The 13,752-nt window shown below is 45.8% G+C and overlaps 2 protein-coding genes across 3 annotated transcripts in view; one reads left to right on the top strand and one right to left on the bottom strand.

The window, feature by feature from the left end:
- OSBPL11 (oxysterol binding protein like 11) overlaps window positions 1-3,624 on the top strand; it is a 45,190-nt gene extending 41,566 nt beyond the window's left edge. For both annotated transcript variants that reach the window (XM_041124041.1, XM_030016665.2), the window contains exons 12-13: window positions 96-249; window positions 1,665-3,624. In XM_041124041.1, coding sequence (XP_040979975.1) covers window positions 96-249; window positions 1,665-1,742 — 232 coding nt within the window. In that variant the 3' untranslated portion in view covers window positions 1,743-3,624. The remainder of the gene's footprint in view (window positions 1-95; window positions 250-1,664) is intronic.
- A 3,069-nt stretch (window positions 3,625-6,693) lies between these two features.
- Window positions 6,694-13,752, bottom strand: part of LOC115342465 (TGF-beta receptor type-2-like) — a 33,974-nt gene continuing 26,915 nt past the window's right edge. The window contains exons 4-7 of the mRNA XM_030016666.1: window positions 12,780-13,588; window positions 12,528-12,669; window positions 11,147-11,274; window positions 6,694-7,197 (exon numbers count right to left, since the gene is read on the bottom strand). Coding sequence (XP_029872526.1) covers window positions 6,985-7,197; window positions 11,147-11,274; window positions 12,528-12,669; window positions 12,780-13,588 — 1,292 coding nt within the window. The 3' untranslated portion in view covers window positions 6,694-6,984. The remainder of the gene's footprint in view (window positions 7,198-11,146; window positions 11,275-12,527; window positions 12,670-12,779; window positions 13,589-13,752) is intronic.

Here is a 13,752-nt window from a genome sequence, read left to right as displayed (position 1 = left end):
ATGGTCCTGTTCTGAACTGCATGTGGTGATCCTGTAGTTCAAGGTGGCAGGCTGAGAAAACTTTGGAAAAGTAAAGTTAACAATTTGTTTTGTAGGAGGCTGTGGCAGCATGTAACAGAGTCTCTGCGGGATGGAGACATCGATAAGGCTACGGAGCACAAGCGAGCCCTTGAAGAACAGCAGAGGAATGAAGAGAGGCTTCGTGCTGAAACAGAAACACCTTGGTGTACTAAATACTTCCTTAAAGATGTAAGTTCCCAAGCAGATAGCTGTTGATGAAGGCAGAGGCAGAGCTACAATGAAAGCAGGTGCATATATAGGTCTGTGTCCTGTCAGAATAGGGTACTTGGCCTTAGATCTTACAGTTTAGCTCTGTGGGTTCCATAGAAGTAAGGTGACATAAGCGCTCCCAAACATGTAAAGGTTTGACTTTACCCTTCACTTCCCAAACACTTTGATTTTGCAATTCCCTTGCAACAAAATGTTTGCCTGTTTTGTGGTCCGGTTTCTTTTACCAGGCACTTCCTCATGGCACGTGGAAAACAGCTTTACATGTACACGTGTAAGTAGACTGTAACAGTAAATACCCTAAGAAAAAAAAACAGTAGTACTAATTTTGCTTATGTTGTGTGTGTATGAACCCAAGATATTACTGTTAGCAAGAAGGAACATGAATTAATTCTCAGCTTAGAACTTTTTTTGTTCTCGTATGTTACGTTTTGGATGGAGTTTATTTGTTCAGTGGCTTAACCTGTATTTCAATAATGGTAGTAATAATAATATAGTGAGACTTTTAACAAGGTGGACTGCAGCCTGCCTAGGAAGACTGGGGAATGCTGGTACGATAACTTCAAAATAGGCTTTCTGTGTGATCCAGATGATGAGACCCTGCTTGTGTAGAGAGCTTTGCTGACCCCCTTGCAGGAGGGGAGGACTAAACTAAAAGTTATGCTGTAGTAGTTTAGATTCTCCTTGTAGTGAAAGCTTTATCTATTAAACTGCAGTAATGTAACTCCCCTTTCTTCTTCTTCTTCCTCTATCTGTGATCTAGCAAGGGTTTAAAACATAGGCTAAAAAGTGTTTTTTCTTGGCTTTCTTCCAGTTTTGTTTTGTTTTTAACAAAACTTTTAGCTTATCTGTTAGCTGCGATAAGGGTTTTTTTGTTCTCTAAAGCTATATTAGTAAGATTAGTTCAGATATTTGTATTGTTAGTATCTAGATTTAGAAGATGAGAAATTCTGTTGCTAATCCAAGATACAGATCTATTCAGAAAATGTTTAAACATAATCCTGAGCTGCTTCATTTCTGGGTAAGCAGTTGGGCTGTGTTAGAGTTGATAATCCTGGATAGCTGCCTCTCTGCTGGCTTCTTGTTTGGCTTTTGAAAGTAATCTGCATCATGGAGTTGAGAAGAGTGGCTTTCTGTCTGGGTTAATTACAAGTGCAGTCGATTCCCAGAGCATGCTGTGGCTCAGCAAGAGTCCGTACATGTTCTGAAGTAGTCTCAGAAGCCTGCAGCGTTGATCTCGGTGTCTTAATCTGTAGGAGTTAAAGGTGCAAGCTATGTCCTTCTGGTTTTCACAGCTATCAGTCTAATAGTTTTGTGAAGGGAATTCTCCTGGGGCAGTGTCTTTATTATAACCATATTTTCTCTTTAAATTGCAGGGAGATGGCTGGGTTTATCATAAACCCCTCTGGAAAACAGTCTCCACTGTGCAAACTCAGCAAACAGACACTAACTAGAAAAGCTGCTTTAAGATGAGTTTTCTGATTTTCCTCTCCTTTTCCTCTGTCTCTCAAAACACAGTAATCACACTGAGTGTCCCCTTTTTATGTAATTGTGAAAGTTTAAATGAGCATAAAGAAATAAATATACTAGGGCACTTTAAAGCTATTAAAAAAAAAAAAAAAGATTAAAAAAAAAAATCCAAGTCATAGAGACAAACTTGCCAGGTACATTCAACCAACTTGTTTTTTGTATGATCCAAGAGATTTTATCTGAATTGCGTAAGATTCTTCGAAGTAGATCTGATTGCAAAAGCTGCCTAAGAGAAGAAGGAACTGTTGAATTTTGGAGTGACATGGGAACTTTTTTCGGAATTTGCATCAAGCTCTTTAATAACTGAAACCTGCTCAGTACCCATGTAGACAACAGCAACAAAAAATTGCTGCTTTTATGCCCAGTGATTAACCTTTTTGGCGAAAACTGGAGGGGTGTTTGGAAGATGTGCCTGAAATCAGTGTTAAGAAACAACTGGATCGTGACGACTGTTTTCTTCAGAAAGAACACGTGCATGCATCGGAGGAATATGGGATATATGTAAAGACTACCTTTCTTTTTTATGGATTTATAAAAGCAATTAGAATTGTAACCATGGAGAAATTTTTCCTCTGAAACGTTTTAATATACTTGAAATAATTGACTTGAATTGGAGAAGTAATTTGAACACTTTTCAACTCCTAATTTTATTAAATCTCTTTGAGTGACTTTGATTTTTCTCATGTTATAATGTAATGAGGTTTGGCCTTTTTTTTCCTCCTCCACCTTCCCTTCCTGAGGACTAAGGCTTTCAAAATGAACAGAAAACGTACAATTTTGTATTTAAATTTCTCTGCCCATCTAATCATCTCAGAGGTGAAGTATCAGTGTTATAAACTGTCCTTTGGATTGTTTTGGTTTTTCTCCTGTGGTGTGACTCAGAACAAAGCAGTGAAATGTGACCTGTGAATATATGGACCGTAGGTCCTGGTTCTTCATCTTACCTTAAAAAAACAAAAAGGCTGATTATGCTGAGGACTGGGTATTGATTTGAAACACAATCAGATATCAGGAAACTGTATTCAGGTACAAACATCCTTTGTGGGTTTTTTTTATAACTATTTTATCGAAGTCTAAGAATTGCTGGCAATTAAGAATAGTACTTATTATGGCTTTCGTTATTGTTGTAACTACAAGCTACCTTAATTTTTCCAACAGTGGTGCCTTAATCTGTTTTTTCTTCTGATGTAGTCTTCCAGTCAGTGTATATAACATTATCTGCCACTTCCCAGCCATGGCAATGGCTGCACCTGATCCAGCACCATGAGAACTCACAACTGTGTCATCTGGTAAGATGTTTTCAATGGAGAAGATACAAGTGTAAGAATGCATCAGAAGGTTTAAATAACCATGTTAACTTTCACACAAACTGTAAATTGTGCAAAAAAAGAGTTGGGTTTATGCACAACTATTTTGATCCTCTTGTACATTTTTTTTTTTGCTGTGAAATGCACTGAGATCTCAATGCGAGTCATAGTCCATTTGTGAGAAGCGGGGGTGGGGATAATAAAACTGCAAAATGATTCATTTGTTCTGTCTGCTTTCCTAGAGATCAGGTGACCAGGAAGAGTAGGTTGTTGTTATCTTTTATGCTGGAGACCTGTCTGTCTGGGCTTTCCTTGGCCCTTAAAGTGGGATATTTTGGCACTGTGCACTTGCGTAGTAACTATATTCTCCAGCAGAAGAATGTTTGAGGCCCTGCTGTCTTGTTTGTAATATTCTATACAACCATCCTGTTGTGTTAGTTTTGGATATCCATTGGGCATTTTCATGTTTAACCAGGAATAAAAATAAAAATGAAAACAGTGGGATTAGTTCCTCCTTGTTTCTGGGTCTGTGGCACAATTGGGGTGTGCTCCTTGGCCAATTCCAGGATTTGGGGTAGGAATCATGGTGGCAACACGTGAACTTCCATGGTTCATTGGTACCTGCACCAAACACGGGGTGGCAGAGGGACAGAAAATAAATTGACAACACTGTATATGTTTCATAGTTGTTTTATCTGTGTCACATGGCAGATTTACTTTAAACAAACAGCAAGGGCTGTGGTGCAAGGTCCAGCTTTTAATATTGCAGTGATCAGAGCAGAAAACAAACTTTTATCAGCAGAGCATACTCCAGGGATCAAACTTGGCCTTGTTAAAATATAGATTTAGGACTCAGTCACTGAGCTCTGCTTAAAATTTTGATTTGGGAATTTGTTAAGGTGGTGGCTGTAAAACAGACTGAAAAGCTCCCATGTTGACCATAAACCCATTTGTGTTCCTTACATAATATTATTAGTCAAGTTATTTTTCTTCCACCCTCATCTGGTATGCTTGTGGTTTCACACTAAGAAAGCTGTTACTAATTTTGTTGTGTAAAAATAGACCCAATGCTGAAGAATTAGTCTTTTAAAATACATGAAACGATTTCTTTTAACATGGGGGTGCTGCTAGGAAAAAAAAAAAGGTGAAGCCTTCCTTTGCCCAGATGATCACAAGAACTGGAATGGCTTCCTGATGTGTATTTAGTTACCATGCAAATTTCTAAGTAGTTCTAGAAACAAAGGACGTAATTGAAAACAGTTTTAAAAGAAAAAAAAAAATCTAGCCACTGAATATCCAGCTTAAATTGTAAGACATTTATGTGATTCTTCTGAGAGTTGCAAGCACCCTACGGACTAATGGATGTATTTTCAACTCTGACCAGATTTGATTCTCTTGCATAACTGCTGTTGTTTCCATCTTGTACCTTCTAGACTGAAGGTCACTGCTGCTTCCTATGTAGATATTTGCTAGAACCACAGTGTGTTCAATGGGGAATGTGGCAAAATGTAGGATTTTGGCTTATGTTCCCTTCTGTCTTTTTGGCTTGATTGGGCTCCACTGAAGTGAAGAGCAAAATCCTTACTGATCTCAGTGGTTTTAGGCTCCCTGAGTTATAAACAGATCTTGGAGCTTAAATAAGTGGCTCTCTTCAGAGCTGCTGCATACTCTGCTGCTATGGAAAACGAAGAGTGTGACAAGTCTCTCCTATTTAATGCAGGCATTCAGGTGTATAATCCTGAAAGCTTGATTCTGGACTTGGTTTTCATGGAAAAAAATGCAATATGTAAATCAGTGTTCAAGATTTTAGGCATGGGGAGGGGAATAGATTGAGAAGTTTTTCAGCATATTTACAGTATAAACTGTCAAGCCTAGGATTAAGTCTCTGTCTCCCCAGGAGAATTTGGATTTCAGCCATCAAAATTGGCAATGCAGCCTTCAATGTCTAGTTTGCACGGGCTGATCCCCCTCTGTCCCAGTCACCTGTGGGAAGAACAGGTCAGAGTGTCTTTTAAAGCTTCTTGAAGTGAACTTGGACAAACAAGTAAACATACTCATCTGTGTTGTATCCAAACAACTTAGTGCAAAACTTGGTAGGGGAAATTCTGCACTGAATATTACTGGAAGGAAAGATCGGACAGCCTCGGGGGGGAGTTTTGTGTGTTGCTGTAGTTTCTTATCTCCATGTCAGAAAAGCTGCCCCATGCTCTCTGTTTCTCTTGGGCATACATACAGTAGAGCAGTGGTTAATATATTAAAGCAATGAGACTGAATTCAGGTCGGTGGTAAGGGTGTGTGCTTGAAAAATCATAAGATGACAGGAGGTAGCAGCCAGGTGGGGGATTGGTGAGAATGAAAGGTATGGTCACAGTTGCAGGTGGAGACTTAGACATGGTAGCTGAAGTAAGTTTTTATTATTTAGATTTGATGCAACCTAATTCATTCCCCTTCCACACTTCTTTGAAGGGTTTACAGACAATTTTGTTCTAGGCTTTTGATTTAGAAGCTGTGGAACGGTCCGAAGAGGTGGAAACAACAGTGAGAGAAGAAGAGCTTTTTATATGGGCTGGTGCTGCCATAGCTGTGCATTAGAAAACCAAAACAGCCCTGCAGATCTGCTTCCCTGCTCCACATTGGGGAGCCTTGGCTGTAGAAAGCTCGTGGCTGTTGTACGGTTTTCTCCCTTCCCCTCTCTTGGTAGGGGTTGATCCATGCAGCTGCATGCTGGCAAGCAAAGTGTTCCTCTCCGATGCTGTCTGAAAGATACCTCTGTCTAGGTGAGTGTCAGGTATGTGCTTGCAGGGCTTCTTAGTAGCAGCTAAGGTTTTTATTACCTTTTTCTCCCAAGGGTGGAGGGATTAAGATCTGCACAGGGCCAGGGTTCAGAGCGCGGTATGACTTACCTTTCCTTAATTGCCTTTCCACTACAGAGGCAGCCTGGCTTGGTCTGGTGGTTACAGGAGTAAAGGTCCCAGTTCTGTCTGATTATGTTTCTTCAGGTTGAATAACACAGCAGAGGAGTGTAAAGGAGTTGCAGGAAGAATTAGCCAACACATTTGTGTTGACACTATTACTGTGGCACAGATCTGTTGGCTAGAGGTGGCTGGAAACTGGACTGATATGGGGAAAGAGTTGTCTAGATATCCTGTATGGAGACTTCTTAGAGTGAAACAGCAGTGTCTACACTGGTGACTTTTTTTTTCTATCGAAGAAGCTTCATGCACCCACCTGAACTATCAAGTACACCCGGGAGTTCCCCAGTGAAAAAAAGGTGTGTTGGAGTTGCAGCAAATCAGGCTTTTGCAAACTGGATTATCGGGTGCCTTTACACTGTATGAAGGACTGTCTGATCTAGGAGTAATTTTCCTGGGTGCCAGCATTTCTTCTACTGAGAGCGTGTTAAATCTCAAGATGTTTTTCTGCTGTTACAACAGATTTTTTTTTGTGTGTGGAGGCCATTAAAAAAGGAAAGCTGAAAATTGTCTTGATGTGTACAGAATAAGCAGTTAGAAGAGAAACTCATGATGGCAATAGGGAAGGACTTAAAAAGATAGACATGGAATTCAGGTGCTTATTAATAAAAGATTAAACATTATTATTTTAAAAAATAATAAAAGGAATACTTTGCATCATTATACATTTAAAGTAAGTACAAAATCAGTTCATATATAAAGTTGCACTTTAACCAAAGTATTGATTCCACAGTTCATTTTATCTGTGGGAGGAAACAGACCTTATAAATAAGTTATGTACTAGATCTTAGTTCCATTTTGAAAAACGGAGCGAGGTTTTTTCCCATGAGCTAAATGCTTCTCACTTATCCTCTCATTTCTTGTGATGAGGCTTTTTGCCTGCTGTGTCACTGCATATTTCTGCTCCCGTCACTGTCCTGGTGCTCCCTGCCTGGAGAAGCTGTTTTGCTGGCCTCGTTGTCCGTGTTGTTGTTGAGGATGTCGTCACAATCCATCTGTGCCATCAGGTTGAAGCGCTCGGCCACGCAGTGAGCAGTGAGGCGAGCCTCGGGGTCGTGGTCCCAGCACTCCGTGATGGTGTCACACAGAAAACGCATTCCCTGCAGTCAGAAGGGCTGGAATTAAGATCTGAAGGCAGGAGGAAGAGAAGCTAGACGCTCATCTAATGCAATCACAGCGTTTTACCATACTTTTGACAGCTTCCTGCAGAAACGCTTTTTTTGGCCAAGCTTAAGCACAGGAGGAAACAGCCTTGGTAAGTTGTGGCAAGCGCCAATGCTTGCACTCTTACTGGCACTGCTTGTGTTAGAGCAGCAGCCTTGGCTCACCTGGGATCTGGTCCCAAGCGTTTTCCACGCTCCCTGGAAATCCTCCCTGGAAGTTGGTTTGTGTTGACTGTGGGACTTAAATAGGGGCTGGAAGGAAATAGGCCCTCCATCTCCTGTCTCAGCCTTGCCTGTTCAGATCGAAGCATCCTAAAATCAGGAGGGACAGGAGAGGTGTAAATGGTGACCTGCAGGCTGGCAGCTGAGCCCAGGTCTCTGGGTTTCAAGCCTGTGCCCTGCATGGAGGAGGCGGGGCCGGGGGGGGGGGGGGGGGTCAGGTTTAAAGGCAAGTTTGGAATGAAACTTCTTAAATCTGACTTCTTGTTTTAGCAGCTTCCTGAAACGGTGTGCTGGGCCAAATATTCATTGCAGCATGCAGCTGAACTTTATTTTCTCACCACAAAATAGTGTCTTGGCTTAGGTGGGATTGGGTACTTCTCAGTGTGCTCCAGACACATTCAGTTCCTCTCAGTTACAATGGTTATGTCTCCCACTAATATATTTTTTTCCAATATGTGTAGTGCTCTGAAGAGAGTCCCAATATTTTGGGCTTAGGAACAAAATGGCAGTATTCAGCTGGTATTTTTCCCATTCTTAAGCTAGTAACACAGCTAGCACCAGAAGCTATGCCGAACCTTCCTTTGCCTATATAATTCCTATCATGTGCTATTGCTTTTCGCATCATTGTCAACCAAGGTTGCAACACAGTGGAAAAATCATTATTCTAAATAAAGCTTCATGTTTTTCAGTGGTTTTTGTGTATTTCTCAATTTGCAATTAAGAGAACTCAAAAGTCTCATATGGACCAACACAAGAGGAAAATGCAAGTCCTGCACAGATGTACTGTCAGTGTCATCTGTCCTTCTGCACCTTACTCTGAACTCATGGCTCTCTGCTAAGGGTCATCATACTAAATCTTCCATAATGGACACAGATTAGAACAGGATCGTGCAGTAAAACTGACAGATGGTGTGTTTCAGTACCTCTTACGTCACTCATTTATTAGCTTAGTTGAAAGGATTTGAGGGTAATTGATTAACATGCAAAAACAAGCTAGCTTAGCTGAAGCTTTTAAAAATAAGCCTTTTCTCAAACAGAACATGGCACTGTCGTATGGTTTAGTCATTAGATTTTCTGTGCTTATTTTGCCCTGAAATCATGACATTTATTTGCAGTTTGCCTTGTAAGTAGCGATGATGCTCTTTTGAGTGGTACAACTGGAACATCTTGTTACGCTCACAAACTGGACTTAGTTTGGGTTTTATATTTGATATCTCAGATTTCCGAAGGATGCTGAGTTTTACAAGTATATTTTTAGTGGCAATATTGACTTAAGCTCCCACTGCTCCTTCCTGTCCTGCACCAGTCCTTTGGTTGTGCCAGTACAACAGTCCGTTCAGCTGCTTCATGAACCAGATCCAGGAATTTACCTGGCCTAAATAACCCCTTTTAAAAATTTTTTTTCCTTTTAAATGTGGTGGGGTGTGAAGCAAGCTGGAAGCATGGGCTTAAGGCGTTCGTAAGTTATCTGGGAAACTTTGGGGGTAAACTTCTTCAGTTGGCTTTATTGTGCAGCCTTGCAAACTGTTGCCCTGGAGCTGCAGATGGGCAGCTTGCTGGGTGAGTCAGCTTTGTCAGGGAAATTAATGCTTGTGTTTGCTGGAAATCTTAAACCACGGTTAACGGTGTAGGTCCTCACTTGACTAAGAGCGATCCTGATGGTTGAAACGTGGAAGTAGCATTTGGAGCTCTACATCAAACTTACTTGCATTGGTGGGAACATCTGTGGGTGCTTCCCATTCAGGTGAGCAATTTGTCACCCTTTCCTAGTGTCACCCCACCCGACGCTTCCTCCAGCTGGAAGCTGTTGACCCCAGGAGTGGCACAAACCGGTGGCTTTCTGCTGCTTCCCAGCAGATGGTGCTGCCCTATGCCTCATCCTGGGAGATCGGTTGCAAAATGCCCGGAAAATCATGTAAAGCCAGGCTTGTAAGGAGATGTTTATTAGATCAGCTAAGATTAGTCAGAGGCAAACTTTCAGGAACACAACGTGGCTTTTCTGTTCCTCTTCCCCAGTGAACATCAGGTGGTCTAATAAAAGTTACTACCTTACAAGCCTTGCTCTGTTTACGCCCTGGACCAGCCCAACTACGGCAACGTTATTTCTCGGAGGCAATTGCAGTCAGCCCTTCTTCAGCTCAGCAAACAGCGCAGTTATGGTCAGGCTCTGTCAGAGCGTGATTTTTGACAACCCAAGCCTCTATATTTTTCTTACGGTTTCGAAGTTTATCAGAGACTCTGGGAGGTGAATGTCCGAGATGAATACTCAAAGGCTTCAAATGTGTAGCAGTGCTGATTGAAGTTCCTGTACTTGCCTTCATCAAGGAAAAGGACTGAGTGAACTTCAGCAATGGACTTGCCAACTGATAAATTCACTCACGGTCCAGCAGAAACCACAGATTCATTTGATGCTGTTTGCAGCTTTGGTCAGTCAGGTCAGTTGCAAGTCATTGGACAAACATGGTTTTGAGAGGAGATACTCTAGGGAACGCATGGCCTCCTAAGATCATGAAATTGTATCTTTCCTTTTGAAAAGCCTGGCTTGATGTGCCATCCAGGCGGAGTGGAAGCAGTAGTGGTGTGTTTTATGGGTGGATACTGCAAGATGATGCACTGTACACTGCAAGGCACTGTGAGCCAGCAGGCTCAATGTTTCAGCTTGTTTTGCAGATGAATCAAATTGTTTTTCAATGGATGGTGTTTTTCCACAACACGTGTGAAATTTAAGAAGTACCAAAGCCAGGCAAGATTGAAAATCATGGTCGGTGTGCCTGCTACCCCTTGCGTCCTCGATGCGTGGAAGAAAGTACTGGACCTGGGGGAGAGAGGACCCTGTCAGGGCCAGGAGGGAGCTATGTTTCTGGAGCTGGTTGGTCTGGGTGTGCTTGTCGATGGTTTTAACAGAGCGCATCTCGTAACTGCCAAAGTGTTTCTATTCTAGAGCACTGGGTTACGCTTTCTGTGCTGAAATGCTTTGCTTTCAGACCTTCTGAGCCGAAGGCTGGTGAAAGGCTTCCCCTTGACAAGACTTGAACCTGGCAGGTTCCCTGCTCTCAGCTTCACGTGTGTTTCCTGGTTGTTTCACTCGAGGGAGATGCTTCCTGTTTTGCATTTCCTTGTAGAAGCGGAAGTCTTTCTTCTCGCATGCCAAGTCATGACCTCTCATGTTAGAGGTAATTTTGAGCTTGAAATCTCCACAACCAAGCAGGCAGGAGGCTGGATGCACCTTCCTCCCCTCTGTCCCTGCTGTGTGTGAGGGACTGCGTGTCTTCTGAGCTAGAGCTTTCTGGATACGGTGGTTAGAGGAGAAGTGGGGTGGCCTCAAATTATTTACTGTTTCACGAGAAGAGCCTCCACCGAAGTGCTCCATTTTGCTGTTATCCTCAAGATAACTGAATACCGTCACTTGACATTCAGAATGCTTCCTGATCATGGCTATTGATCAGTAAATTTTGCTGTACCCCTGGCTGGTGGCTTTTATACACCAGGGAAATGGGTCTAGTGGGGCTTATGTGGGTTCAGCCAGCCAAAATGGAGCTGGAAGTAGGGCCCAGGAGTTCTGCCCACTTTTGCTTTGATTACAGCTTTAATCATTTTTCAGGCTGTTTTAGTGAGGTGGGACGACGTGGGTTGCTCTTTTCCGAACCAGCTACTCCCAGCTTACCTGATGCACCAGCCAGCTGCTTGGGATCTCGGGTCGCCCTCTGCCATGCAGCACGATGTCCCTCATGGTGTCCACGCAGGGCTGCTCCTGGACTTTTGACCCAAAAGGCAGCTCATAATTCTTTACCTCTGCAAGGGAGCGACAGCAGCATTACAGGTTGTTTTTAATGCATTCACTTCTTTGCTTTGGTGTGGTCTACCGGATGAGAATACATTTGTTTATATCAGTCTGCAAAAAATAAACGGATCTGGAAACAATTTAGAATTTGAACATAGAAATGTAGTGCTGGCTTTTCACACAGAGGTGTTTTTCAGAGACAGGACTGAGGAACCACCTGACCACCTTCCTGAACCCAAGAGATGCGCTACAAAGGACTTGGTCTGTCTTTGGGTGAGGCTTATTTTGAGCAGGTAAAATGTGTTGCGCTGGTGAAAGATGGGAGAGGTGACTACGGTACCAGCATCCAGATTCCTGCTGCCTGGCACGGATCGGGTTAGAGGAGAAACGGCCCTTCCAGAAGAGCAGCCCCACGTCGTGGGAGGCCAAGGAGAAACGCCCTGCTGCAGAGGTGCGAGGCCACCCGGGTTTCTGCCAGCACGGATGCGAATGCAGGTGAAACACGAGTGGGGAGGGATGGCCGGGGACGCTGGCTCGGAAGCAAAGGATGCATGGGGCATCCGAGCCAGGCAAGGGTCTCCCACCACTGAGCGTGAGGCGTGCAGGGCGGTTGGGGCAGCTTTCTAGCTGAGGGTTGGAGCTTCTTGCAGCTCCGTGGGCTTGTTTTGCAAGTAGGTGGGACAGGGAAGGAACCGGAGAGAGCTAAAAAGGGAAGAGAGGGGAGCAGGCAGCAGGGGCTAACAGCAGGGCAGTTAATTAAATGTTTTGCTACACACAATTTCAGATGCCAGGATGTGGCTCCGGGAAGTGAGGGGGGACGTGGCTCTGTCAGAGGCTGGAGTTTGCGAGTCCCCGTTGCAACATAAACTCTCTGGTGTTGTCTGAAAAAAAAAAAGCGCTTGTGGCCGGGGAGGGGGAGGCAGCTTTGGCTCTTCCTGCTTGGTTTGCTTTGCATCGCCAGCGCTGACTGGGATGTGACTTGGCGGCTGGCTGGCTTTGAGCGGAGGCCGGACCAAATGACCCCCCGGGGTCCTGGCCTGCTCCTTGGCCGCCGAGCCGGCCCCCTCGAGCCGTGGCACCCAGGGCAGGCAGCCATGGGGGAGGATCTGCTACGCCAGCTCGTAGCAGCCCTGCAGAGACCCGAGCCGCCCCAAAAATGGGGTCCCGTGCCGTCGGTGGGGACGCGGGAGCGAGCCGCGTCCCCGTACGGGGAGGGAGGGAGGGAGCAAAAAGGCGCGTGGCAACCCTGGTGCGATGCTCCTACCTCCTACCACTTCGCATCTGGAGGCCATTTCCCACAAAACGAGGGCCATGGAGTAGACGTCCATCTGCTTGAAAGACTCCAGGTCTTCCAGGTTCACCCTGGACTCCAGGACCTCCGGGGCCATGTACCTGGCAGTGCCCACCTGCCCGCAAAGAGGAGAGAGGCGTTAGCAGGGGTGGGCGAGGACTTCGGCCGGTGGGGCGACCAGGGCTGGTTTGCAAAGGGTCCCCTTTGCCGGCGGGTCATACTTGCCTGCCCGCTGTTGGCAAAGTCGTCCACCGTCAGGGAAGGGTCGAGGCGTATGGCGATGCCGAAGTCGCAGAGCACGCACTCCTGCTCGTTCTTCACCAGGACGTTGGTGCTTTTGATGTCGCGGTGGGCGATGGGGATTTTCGGCCTGCCGCAGGCGGTGTAGTCGCTGTGGAGGTGGGCCACCCCGCTCACCAGGGAGCCCGCCATCTTCTGCAGGTCCATCCAGCTCAGGACGTGGTGGGAAAGGTAGTCCTTGAGGTTGCCCCGGCTGTGGTAGGCGGTGATCAGCCAGTACTCCCGGCGGGGCCCCGTGCCCCGGTCCTCGGCGGTGAGGAACCGCAGGACGCTGTCGTGCTTGAGGCTGGCGTCGGTGAAGATCTGGCTCTCGTTCTTCCAGGAGGAGTACTCCTCGCAGGGGAAGATCTTCACGGCCACCGTCTCGTACTGCCCCGAGCGGCTGTGGCTCAGCTTGGCCCTCCACACCTCCGCGAACTGCCCTTTGCCCACCATCTCGTCCAGCTCGATGGGGAGCAGCTCGGCGGGGCGGCTGCCGGTGCCGGTGGGGCTGGGGCCGGCCGGGCTCTCGTCCATCAGCACGGACAACTTCTCCTCCCGCTCGGCAGACCTCCCGGGCTCCGGCAGCGCCGGTGGCTGTCCCGGTTTCCCGCCCCACGCCTTGGCCCTCTTGCGCCGCTTCTGCGTGCGGCAGAGGTAGAACGTCACCGTGATCATCACCGCCACCAGCAGCGGCGGCAGGAGGCTGATGGCGGCCACCGGGATCACCTCTTTGCTCTGCAGCATGGAGTAGCCTGCAGGGAGGAAAGCAAAGGCGAGGGCGCTGCCGCCGCGGCTCCGCAACAGCTCGTTTGCGTCGCGCGGAGGAGGAAAATGCGTGAAGCCGTTAACGAAGCGCGGCCCTTTGCGGGGCCGCGATGCGTGCTGCGCGCAAACCCCATCCGGGCAAAGAACCCAG

This window comes from Aquila chrysaetos, chromosome 6 (genome assembly GCF_900496995.4).
Source record: "Aquila chrysaetos chrysaetos chromosome 6, bAquChr1.4, whole genome shotgun sequence".
Lineage (NCBI taxonomy): Eukaryota > Metazoa > Chordata > Aves > Accipitriformes > Accipitridae > Aquila > Aquila chrysaetos.
This window is presented reverse-complemented; position numbering and strand designations above follow the sequence as displayed.